We start from the raw sequence: 12790 nt of genomic DNA, 5'->3' as shown, positions 1-12790 counted from the left end.
GCACTGGACTGTTGCTCAGTGGTCCAAAGTACTGTTTTCGGATGAAAGCAAATTTTGCATGTCATTCGGAAATCAAGGTGCCAGAGTCTGGAGGAAGACTGGGGAGAAGGAAATGCCAAAATGCCTGAAGTCCAGTGTCAAGTACCCACAGTCAGTGATGGTCTGGGGTGCCATGTCAGCTGCTGGTGTTGGTCCACTGTGTTTTATCAAGGGCAGGGTCAATGCAGCTAGCTATCAGGAGATTTTGGAGCACTTCATGCTTCCATCTGCTGAAAAGCTTTATGGAGATGAAGATTTCATTTTTCAGCACGACCTGTCACCTGCTCACAGTGCCAAAACCACTGGTGAATGGTTTACTGACCATGGTATTACTGTGCTCAATTGGCCTGCCAACTCTCCTGACCTGAACCCCATAGAGAATCTGTGGGATATTGTGAAGAGAAAGTTGAGAGACACAAGACCCAACACTCTGGATGAGCTTAAGGCCGCTATCGAAGCATCCTGGGCCTCCATAACACCTCAGCAGTGCCACAGGCTGATTGCCTCCATGCCACGCCGCATTGAAGCAGTCATTTCTGCAAAAGGATTCCCGACCAAGTATTGAGTGCATAACTGAACATAATTATTTGAAGGTTGACTTTTTTTGTATTAAAAACACTTTTCTTTTATTGGTCGGATGAAATATGCTAATTGTTTGAGATAGGAATTTTGGGTTTTCATGAGCTGTATGCCAAAATCATCAGTATTAAAACAATAAAAGACCTGAAATATTTCAGTTGGTGTGCAATGAATCTAAAATATATGAAAGTTTAATTTTTATCATTACATTATGGAAAATAATGAACTTTATCACAATATGCTAATTTTTTGAGAAGGACCTGTATATATATATACATATATGTATGTATATATATATATATACATATATATATATATACATATATATACAGTATACAGTGTCATCAGAAAGTATTCACACTCCTTCACTTTTTCCACACCTGTTTTGGGGCATTTTCTCCCATTCTTCTCTGCAGATCCTCTCAAGCTCAGTCAGGTTGGATGGGCAGCGTCTGTAGACAGCCATTTTTAGGTCTTTCCAGATATGTTCAATTGGATTCAAGTCCGGGCTCTGGCTGGGCCATTTAAGGACATTCACAAACTGCTCCTGAAGCCACTCCTTTGTTATCTTGGCTGTGTGCTTTGGGTCATTGTCATGTTGGAAAATGAATTGACGCCCTAGTCTGAGTTCCAGAGAACTCTGGAGCAGGTTTTCTTGAAGAATCTCTCTATATTTGGCTGCTGTCATCTTCCCCTCTATGCGGACTAGTCACCCAGTTCCTGGTGCAGAAAAACATCCCCACAGCATGATGCTGCCACCACCATGCTTGACAGTAGGGATGGTGTTAGCCAGGCGATGAGCAGTGCCTGTTTTTCTCAAGACATGATGCTTGTAGTTCAGGCCAAAAATGTCTATATTGATTTCATCAGACCAGATAATTTTGATTCCTCTGGTCTGAGAATCCCTAAGGAACTCAAAGCGGGCTGCCATGTGCCTTTTAGTGAGGAGTGGCTTCCATCTGGCCACTCTACCATAAAGGCCTGATTGGTGGAGTGTGTTAGCAATGGTTGACCTACTGGATGGTTGTCCTATCTCCACAAGGGAACACTGGAGCTCTGCCTTAGTGACCATTGGGTTCTTGGTCACCTCTCTGACCAAGGCCCTTCTACCCCGATTACTCAGTTTGGTCGGGCGGCCAGATCTGAGAAAGGGTTCTGGTGGTTCAAAACTTCTTCCATTTCCGAATAATGGAGACCACAGTGCTTTTCGGGACCTTCAATGCTGCCGAAATTTTTCTGTATCCTTCCCCAGATTTGTGCCCTGACACAATCCGGTCTCGGAGTTCTAAAGACAATTCCTTTGACTTCATTGCTTGGTTTCTGCTCTGATATGCACTGTCAACTGTGAAACCTTTTATAGACAAGTGTGTGCCATTCCAAATTATGTTCAATCAACTGAATTTACCACAGGTGGTCTCCAATCAAATTGTACAAGCATCTCAAGGATGATCAGTGTAAACTGGATGTACCTGAGCTCAATTTTGAGCGTCATAGCAAAGGGTGTCATAGCAAAGGTACTTATGTACCTATTATGTTTAAATGTTTACATTTTTCAAATATTTTTTCACATTATGGGCTATTTCGTGTAGATTTTTTTAAAGAAAACTATACTCAAATCAGATTTCAAATATGTCTGTAACGTAACAAAATGTGGAAAAAGTGTAGGGGTGTGAATACTTTCTGATGGCACTATATATATATATATATATATACTGTATATATATACAGTTAGGGAAATAAGTATTTGATCCCCTGCTGATTTTGTAACTTTACCCCCTTACAAAGACTTGAACAGTCTATAATTTTTTATGGAAGGTTTATTTTAACAGAGAGAGACAGAATATCAACAAAAAATCCAGAAAAAAAACATTAAATAAAAGTTATAAATTAATTTGTATTTAATTAAGGGAAATAAGTATTTGATCCCCTACCAACCAGCAAGAATTCTGACCCCCACAGACCGGTTATGTTCACAAAAGGCACACAAATTAGTCCTGTCCCTGTATAAAAGACTCCTGTCACAGAATCAGTTTCTTCCGTTCAAATCTCTCGACCACCATGGGCAAGACCAAAGAGCTATTAAAGGACATCAGGGACAAGATTGTAGACCTGCACAAGGCTGGAATGGGCTACAAGACCATCAGCAAGACGCTTGGTGAGAAAGAGATCACTGTTGGTGCGATAATTCGAAAATGGAGGAAATACGAGATCACAGTCAATCGCCCTTGCTCTGGAGCTCCATGCAAGGTAGGGGGACCGTTGCACTGAATGACATTTTGCGGGTTTCAAGGGTTATTTTTTCAAAAATCATACATTTTCCGTAAAATTACTTTAGGTTTCAGTAAAGATGTACAAATGGAGTAGATTGAAGGTATATCCATTTATATTAATATAATTGTATATTATTTATCAAGTGGGGACACTAAAAAGTTACGTCTCGTCTTTGACCCATATACAATGCTCAGCATAAATGAGTACACCCCCTTTGAAAAGTAAGATTTTAATCAATATCTCACTGAACACAGGAGCAATTTTTTAAATTTTGACAAGACTGAGTTTCATAGAACATTTCTTTAACCCATAACATGAAAGTAAGGTTAATAATATAACTTAGATTACAAAATATTTAGTTTTACTCAAATGAGTTGTTGCAAAAATGAATACACCCCACATCAAAAACTACTACATCTAGTATTTTGTATGACCTCTATGATTTTTAAGGACAGCATTAAGTCTTCTAGGCATGGAATGAACAAGTTGGCGACAAATTGCAACGTCTATCTTTTTCCATTCTCCAAGAACGACCTCTTTTAGAGCCTGGATGCAGGATAAAAAGTGATGCTCAACCTGTCTCTTCAGAATTTCCCATAGGTGTTTGATTGGGTTCAGATCAGGAGACGTACTGAATCACTTTCACCCTGTTCTTCTTTAGAAATGCAACAGTGGCCTTAGATGTGTGTTTTGGATCATTGTCATGTTGGAAAAGTGCATGACAACCAAGGGCACGAAGTGATGGTAGCATCTTGTCCTTCAATATAGAGCAGTACATCTGTGTACCATCAATGAAATGCAGCTCCCCAACACCTGCAGTACTTATGCAGCCCCACATAAGGACACTGCCACCACCATGTTTCACTGTAGGCACCATGCACTTTTCTTTGTACTCCTCACCTTTGCAACGCCATACAGTTTGGAAGCCATCAGTTCCAAAAACATTTATCTTGGTCTCATCACTCCAGAGTATAGAGTCCCAGTAGTCTTCATCTTTTTCAGCATGGGCCCTGGCAAGTTCTAGGCGGGCTTTTTGTGCATGGGCTTCAGGAGAGGCTTCCTTCGTGGACGATACCCATGCATGCCATTATTCTGCAGTGTAGGCCAAACTGTGTCACGGGAAAAAGTCACCCAAATTTGGCTTTCTACTTCTTTAGCTAACTGCAGTGAATTTGCATGGCGATTTTCTTCAACGCTTTTCATCAGAAGACGCTCCTGTTTGGGTGTTAACTTCCATGGATGGCCTGGACGTTTCTGTGAGATGGTTGCAGTTCCATCTTTGTTACATTTTTGTATCACTTTTGCTACAGTATTCTGACTGATAAGTAAAGCTTTGCCAATCTTCTAGTACCCTTCACCTTTCTTGTGTAAAGAAATAATTTTCTTTCTCAGGTCTTGTGACATTTCTCTTCCATGTGGTGCCACTGCTGACAGCATGAAATGGGACGGGGTTTTCTTTGTTAAGTAACGCCCTTTTAACTGTCAACTGTCTGCTGGATACCTGTTTAATGAATAATTAGACTCACTTGTGGTTAAATTCGTGTTAATTAGAATTTTTTAGTCTAAACTCCTAAGACTTTCATTGGGGTGTACTCATTTTTGCAACATGGTCTTGAATTAATTTGTTAGGAAAATTACTTTTTGTGTGTGCAAATTAACAAATCTTGTTTGCAATCAATGGCCCACATTTGTAGGAATATTTTGTAGTATAGTATCCCATAGAAAATGTTGATTCTGTAAAGAAACTAAAGGTTTTTTGACAAATCTGTCACACACACACACACACACACACACATATATATATATATATATATATATATATATATATATATATATATATATATATATATATATATATACAGTGTATCACAAAAGTGAGTACACCCCTCACATTTCTGCAGATATTTAAGTATATCTTTTCATGGGACAACACTGACAAAATGACACTTTGGCACAATGAAAAGTAGTCTGTGTGCAGCTTATATAACAGTGTAAATTTATTCTTCCCTCAAAATAACTCAATATACAGCCATTAATGTCTAAACCACCGGCAACAAAAGTGAGTACACCCCTTAGTGAAAGTTCCTGAATTGTCAATATTTTGTGTGGCCACCATTATTTCCCAGAACTGCCTTAACTCTCCTGGGCATGGAGTTTACCAGAGCTTCACAGGTTGCCACTGGAATGCTTTTCCACTCCTCCATGACGACATCACGGAGCTGGCGGATATTCGAGACTTTGCGCTCCTCCACCTTCCGCTTGAGGATGCCCCAAAGATGTTCTATTGGGTTTAGGTCTGGAGACATGCTTGGCCAGTCCATCACCTTTACCCTCAGCCTCTTCAATAAAGCAGTGGTCGTCTTAGAGGTGTGTTTGGGGTCATTATCATGCTGGAACACTGCCCTGCGACCCAGTTTCCGGAGGGAGGGGATCATGCTCTGCTTCAGTATTTCACAGTACATATTGGAGTTCATGTGTCCCTCAATGAAATGTAACTCCCCAACACCTGCTGCACTCATGCAGCCCCAGACCATGGCATTCCCACCACCATGCTTGACTGTAGGCATGACACACTTATCTTTGTACTCCTCACCCGACTGCCGCCACACATGCTTGAGACCATCTGAACCAGACAAATTAATCTTGGTCTCATCAGACCATAGGACATGGTTCCAGTAATCCATGTCCTTTGTTGACATGTCTTCAGCAAACTGTTTGCGGGCTTTCTTGTGTAGAGACTTCAGAAGAGGCTTCCTTCTGGGGTGACAGCCATGCAGACCAATTTGATGTAGTGTGCGGCGTATGGTCTGAGCACTGACAGGCTGACCCCCCACCTTTTCAATCTCTGCAGCAATGCTGACAGCACTCCTGCGCCTATCTTTCAAAGACAGCAGTTGGATGTGACGCTGAGCACGTGCACTCAGCTTCTTTGGACGACCAACGCGAGGTCTGTTCTGAGTGGACCCTGCTCTTTTAAAACGCTGGATGATCTTGGCCACTGTGCTGCAGCTCAGTTTCAGGGTGTTGGCAATCTTCTTGTAGCCTTGGCCATCTTCATGTAGCGCAACAATTCGTCTTTTAAGATCCTCAGAGAGTTCTTTGCCATGAGGTGCCATGTTGGAACTTTCAGTGACCAGCATGAGAGAGTGTGAGAGCTGTACTACTAAATTGAACACACCTGCTCCCTATGCACACCTGAGACCTAGTAACACTAACAAATCACATGACATTTTGGAGGGAAAATGACAAGCAGTGCTCAATTTGGACATTTAGGGGTGTAGTCTCTTAGGGGTGTACTCACTTTTGTTGCCGGTGGTTTAGACATTAATGGCTGTATATTGAGTTATTTTGAGGGAAGAATAAATTGACACTGTTATATAAGCTGCACACAGACTACTTTTCATTGTGTCAAAGTGTCATTTTGTCAGTGTTGTCCCATGAAAAGATATACTTAAATATCTGCAGAAATGTGAGGGGTGTACTCACTTTTGTGATACACTGTATATGAATATTTACTATCATTATTATTATTAATGATCATAATATTATCATTAAAGGTGAACTGTGCAACTTTATGGTATTCAGGAAGTTTGTATCCTACAAGTAGCCCTTCGGCTTACTCAGTATCCTTAAAGTAGCTCTCTGTTTCAAAAAGGTTGGTGACCCTTGCTCCAGACAGTTTGTCTATGTACAGTTTATTTCTTACTTTATAAACTCAGCAAACTCCAAAAATGCTTAGTTACACTAGCAATCAGTTAGCCAAAATGTCCAAGATGTTGTAGTCTAAACCAGCTAAAAACACTACTCGAGTAACTAACCAACCAATTATGTGTATGCAGGGGAGGGTGTGTCGAAACACGGACATCATTCAATTTATGAGTGTTATTTAATGACTGCCGTGAAATGTGGTACTTTTCTTTAAAAATCGCATTTCGAAGTCCGTGAAATTAAGCACATTTTCACGTGAATTTAGTAGGGCCCTAATAATAGCTTTATCTCGAGTATACTAAATGTGCAGTACAGTAGGTTGGCTAAATGGCAGTGTGTTATGTCCTCCTTATACCTAGTGTAACCCAGCTAACTTATTTCCCATTCACCACACTGAAGAAATTCTGTTTACTTGTTTATTGCAGCAATTGGGAAAAATCACAGTGTGTGTCCAAATACAGTGGCTTTGTGCTCCTTAATATGCTATTTTCATTTTTTTTGTTTTTATTTACTACACTTCGTGATTTCCAATGCAGCCATTGAGCTAGCCTGGTCACTACTTGACAGACTGGAACAAGGAAACTTACACAAACAAAAAGGGTAGTGGTATATGTATCTGAATAAACAACAACTATTAAATATACACTAAAACTATTGATATGCAATATGCCTCTATATTGAAATACCCAATCCTGAAATACAGACCAAAATCTATTAGGATTTGATCATAGCTGTATATGTACACTACATGTTAACACTAGGTTAGCACTCAACAAGCTATTTCTGGCCATAACTTATCAGTAAAATGTACATCTGGATAGAATATTTATCAATGCTGGACATTTAATCAGGTAACTCTTAAAACTATCCTACCCAAATTTCAATAACATGCCAGTAGAGATAATCATAACATGAAAGAAAGATATAGTACCTACCCATGACCCTGGGAGAGTCTTTTGGATTTTTCATTTAAGAAATGGATAAACAAAGGCATGGTTGATTTTGAATGATATTTGTTTTTCAGGACAATTAAAATATTCCACTTCAAACATCAGAGGTACAGTACATGTATATGGGCCAGCAGGGGGCATAGATCATGGTACAAAGACCATTCGCTTTAGCCAGGGTTGGGTAATTATAACTGCCCCCCTTAACAAGCTAATTGCTGGGTCTTTTTGTTTTTCACCTGCTTGTTATGTGTTTGGTGATAATTAGGCTTCTGTTTTTGTTTTCTTTGGGAGCTTGGATTGTCACTCACTGGTGGATTGAGTAGCTGGCATTTTTGGCAATCCAGCTCCCTATGTTCTTTTTTCCCCACTCGTTTCATATTACATTGGGCTTGGGGTTATCATTTGATTTCTTAAAATTTGGTGTACATTACCTTTTAGTGTATTATATAAAAGTTATTTTACTTATAGGTGTTTTGTCTATACTTACCATTGTTGTAAGGCTGCCACAGTCTAAACCGTGTAGCATTAGTCTGAGCACTGGGGGGCAGTGGCAGATGTAGAAACAAAGTATCAGTCGAGGTGGGACTGTAAAACTCATTTAAAAGCAGCCAGCTGATCCCTCCATTTACTGAATGCTGAAGCAAAATGGAATGAGAACGCTCTGGAACTCCTGCATGAACAGCACCACACACGCACACACAAAACACAACAGATTTATGGCTTATACGTATACTAACATACAGGGGTTGGACAAAATAACTGAAACACCTGGTTTTAGACCACAATAATTTATTAGTATGGTGTAGGGCCTCCTTTTGCGGCCAATACAGCGTCAATTCGTCTTGGAAATGACATATACAAGTCCTGCACAGTGGTCAGAGGGATTTTAAGCCATTCTTCTTGCAGGATAGTGGCCAGGTCACTACGTAATGCTGGTGGAGGAAAACGTTTCCTGACTCGCTTCTCCAAAACACCCCAAAGTGGCTCAATAATATTTAGATCTGGTGACTGTGCAGGCCATGGGAGATGTTCAACTTCACTTTCATGTTCATCAAACCAATCTTTCACCAGTCTTGCTGTGTGTATTGGTGCATTGTCATCCTGATACACAGCACCGCCATTGGATGCACATGGTCCTCCAGAATGGTTCGGTAGTCCTTGGCAGTGACGCGCCCATCTAGCACAAGTATTGGGCCAAGGGAATGCCATGATATGGCAGCCCAAACCATCACTGATCCACCCCCATGCTTCACTCTGGGCATGCAACAGTCTGGGTGGTACGCTTCTTTGGGGCTTCTCCACACCGTAACTCTCCCGGATGTGGGGAAAACAGTAAAGGTGGACTCATCAGAGAACAATACATGTTTCACATTGTCCACAGCCCAAGATTTGCGCTCCTTGCACCATTGAAACCGACGTTTGGCATTGGCACGAGTGACCAAAGGTTTGGCTATAGCAGCCCGGCCGTATATATTGACCCTGTGGAGCTCCCGACGGACAGTTCTGGTGGAAACAGGAGAGTTGAGGTGCACATTTAATTCTGCCGTGATTTGGGCAGCCGTGGTTTTATGTTTTTTGGATACAATCCGGGTTAGCACCCGAACATCCCTTTCAGACAGCTTCCTCTTGCGTCCACAGTTAATCCTGTTGGATGTGGTTTGTCCTTCTTGGTGGTATGCTGACATTACCCTGGATACCGTGGCTCTTGATACATCACAAAGACTTGCTGTCTTGGTCACAGATGCGCCAGCAAGACGTGCACCAACAATTTGTCCTCTTTTGAACTCTGGTATGTCACCCATAATGTTGTGTGTATTGCAATATTTTGAGCAAAACTGTGCTCTTACCCTGCTAATTGAACCTTCACACTCTGCTCTTACTGGTGCAATGTGCAATTAATGAAGATTGGCCACCAGACTGGTCCAATTTAGCCATGAAACCTCCCACACTAAAATGACAGGTGTTTCAGTTATTTTGTCCAACCCCTTGTATATGCCAGTATAAAAATGTCCAACACAGTTACCTTTGGTGATAAACTTAAATGAAAACTGGATATACTGAGAGCTTGTACAGTCTAGATCCTGTGAAACCAGCATGCGCAATCCCTCCTGGATGCAAAAAAGAAGTATTATCAGACCGCAACAAATAGGAAATAAACAATTACAATATTCACTATATAGTCAATGTATGCGGACAGCTATAAGCTTGTTGTACATCCAATTTTAAAACCATTGGCATAAATATTGAATTGCCCACCCACTTTTTTGTGGCTATAACATCCTTAACTATTCTAAAAAGTTTTTCCACGATATTTTGGAGTGTGTCTGTGGAAATCCAGAAAACAGGAGCACCTGGAGGAAGCCCACATGGACACATGGAGAACATACAAACTCCACACAGAAAAGACCCTGGCTAACAGCCGGGGAATTAAACCCAGGCCCTTCTTGCTGTGAGGCAATAGCACTAACCATTGTACCACCATTCAGCCCCAACAATTGTTGTGCTCGACTTAATAATTGGGAGGCATGCACATACTTATATATACTTATATAAGTACTATATACTATATATACTTACATACAATATACTGTATTTCAGAAAAATAAAAGATCTTTGAAAAAATTAGATGATTTATTCACAAAGTCTATTTCTCCAAAGGCATGTCTGCACATAGCCCATCAAAAACAGTATTGTTAGAGTTAGCTACCACTGCAAAGCTACTGCCTTCCCCTACACAGTACTGAAATTGCTCACCCCCTTAAAAATAAGCGATGTGCCTGATTTAAGAGGCTCTCCACTTAGTGTGCCCCGTTCTGCTCCATACACCTCAGGCCAGATTTCTGGGTCCAGGTTCTTATTAAAGTCTTCCTTAAGAAAAGAACGCAAAGCAGCCAGGGGCACACAGTGAGCCCCACCAAAACCTGTGTCACACCTGTGGATTAGACAAAAAATGTAAAGAGAGATGCAACCAACAGATTTCTAAGAGACTGCACTTGATAGAATGTGCATTTATGTCAAGTTAAAATTTAAAGTTGAAGCCACTTACACACAGTGTCCATTATCACACAGGCCATGTCCAGAACACATCCAGGGGCAGCCAGTTGCCAGCAGCACATTTTTAATTGCCCAGCTATCTGCTCCAGGAGTAAAGTGAGGCTGAATCCAGCGGAACCTTGTTTTTGGAGAACTATAAACCAGACATAACACAAATATCAAGCTAACAAATATACAGACATAACTCTTTTTAACTTAAGAAAGACTTATTTTATTTTTTATAATTAACATATATGAGAACTATATATTATGACATAAGTTATATTTGGCATACATTGAAGCACTGGGCAGATAGACAGTGACCCTCCTCCATTGAGAATACTTAGGAGTACTGTAGGTGGAGCTCTGAGTATATCCAGCACAACCAATAGCTGGAGGCACACACTCAGGTGTGAGAAGCATCCATTGGTGGCCACAGTCAGTGGAGAATTCCAGATGCACTCCCTGTGCTGAGTTCACAGCCTTACTGCAGCCCATATTCAGATCAAACTGAAGAAATGAGGAGTCTGAAATCTCAAAGTCCCAACTTTCTGCATAGCGTGCTTGCTCTAATAGAAGGAAAAAAGATATATGTTTAAGCAAACCTTTTGACATCATTAATATTTACTATTTTATAATAACTTATAATATGATGGCTAATTTATATGAAAGTAGTTGATTATACCCTATTTAAGGTAAGATCCATAAACAGGAAGAAAGGTGCTGTAAAAATGACTATTAATATGTAACTTACAAAGACTATAAATATGTAAAACACAAAAAGACCACTCAAGGATCACAAAAGACACCTACAGCGCAGTAAAAAAGTATAGTACACTGTTTGAGTATGTTTTTCATATTGTAGATTTCTGTCATATTTTATTTCAGTTGAAATAGATCCATGTCTTCCAAACATTTTACTCAATTCAACTTCAACAAAAATTAATCTAAAATACTTAAAGGTTATCATGGTATTTTTTGACAAATTTAGAACAGTCCTTGTGTGTCCTAATGTGTGTAGATGACATACTATTTATTCTTTGATACAGCCCATGAGTATCATAAGTTACAGTGTCATACATGTCACTGTAGATGATGGGTCAGAGTTTAGTGATCCATTCCACCCCAGTTTCCAGGGCGTACAGTTTCTGTTCTTGGGTGTTTGTATGAATTCTTTTTTTTATAAATTGTCAAAGAACTTATGGAAAAAATTTGGTAGGCTGGCCATCTGGAAGGCCATCCGGCCATCATTTCTTCTTTTGAGAATAATGGTTCTTACAGTGGTTGTTGGAGGCCTATATCCTTAAAATGGCTATTTCCAGAATTATACACCTTAAAAACCTTGCTTGTTAATTTAATAAAAAAAAAACTTTCAAGCAATTTAAATAGATTAAAAAAAAACTTCTGAAGGTTCTGAAGCGGCATGACAGGCAATAGTCCTGTGTGTCTATTTGAACCCATTAATCAATTAAAATTGGCTGATTAGTTTAAATATATTTACAATATGGATGATCTGTTGAATTTGACATAAAGTGTTGAGTTAACACTTTTGGTGACAGAACACAAAACCTCTAAATGATAGTAAATCCACCTATAGTTATAAACACACCTATAGTTATACGATTATGTCATGAAAATAGCTTTAGACAGATTATATTAGTTGTTATAAAGGACTTGTGTAGCTGGGTGTCAATTGCTTTCCTCAAGTAAAGTCTTACCAAAACATTAACCATACTAATCTCATTCTGTTGGGCCAACTCACTGTCTCCTAAATCAGAGTGGAAGACGAGGACGGTGTTCAAGGACAGACAATCTTCTGTCACTTCTCCTCCCTCTATTCTGAACCAGTTGTGCCTTAAGGGTAATAGGCCATCGAACTTGTCATGGAAGCCAGTTCTGGAGCTCTCATTCATCCCAATCAGAATGTCATCAAGTGACCACTGGGCTGAGTGTTTTCCTGCAAAAAATGCAATGTACTATGAAAACAGACAAGAAAAAACTATCAAATCAAATAAAATGTGTAGTGTTGCATTATTTTTGACACACTGCATTTATATGTTGCTATTAGAATTTTATGACAGCTATACTGTATATGAACATCTTCATACTGTATATGAAAATCTATATTAGTGCAATCATCTGCAAAGGTCAATACACCTTAGAGCGTTATATGTTAAAGCAGAAAAACTACTTTACATTGGCCTTTTAGA

The 12790-nt window shown here is 39.8% G+C and overlaps 1 protein-coding gene across 1 annotated transcript in view; it reads right to left on the bottom strand.

Moving 5' to 3' along the window:
* reln (reelin) overlaps positions 1-12790 on the bottom strand; it is a 360462-nt gene that overhangs the window by 191541 nt on the left and 156131 nt on the right. The window contains exons 33-38 of the mRNA XM_063004091.1: positions 12343-12537; positions 10876-11143; positions 10594-10734; positions 10302-10479; positions 9571-9655; positions 8035-8217 (exon numbers count right to left, since the gene is read on the bottom strand). Coding sequence (XP_062860161.1) covers positions 8035-8217; positions 9571-9655; positions 10302-10479; positions 10594-10734; positions 10876-11143; positions 12343-12537 — 1050 coding nt within the window. The remainder of the gene's footprint in view (positions 1-8034; positions 8218-9570; positions 9656-10301; positions 10480-10593; positions 10735-10875; positions 11144-12342; positions 12538-12790) is intronic.

This window comes from Trichomycterus rosablanca, chromosome 11, assembly GCF_030014385.1.
Source record: "Trichomycterus rosablanca isolate fTriRos1 chromosome 11, fTriRos1.hap1, whole genome shotgun sequence".
Taxonomy (NCBI): domain Eukaryota; kingdom Metazoa; phylum Chordata; class Actinopteri; order Siluriformes; family Trichomycteridae; genus Trichomycterus; species Trichomycterus rosablanca.
The sequence above is the reverse complement of the archived record's forward strand: the minus strand, read 5'-3'. Positions and strand labels throughout refer to the sequence as shown.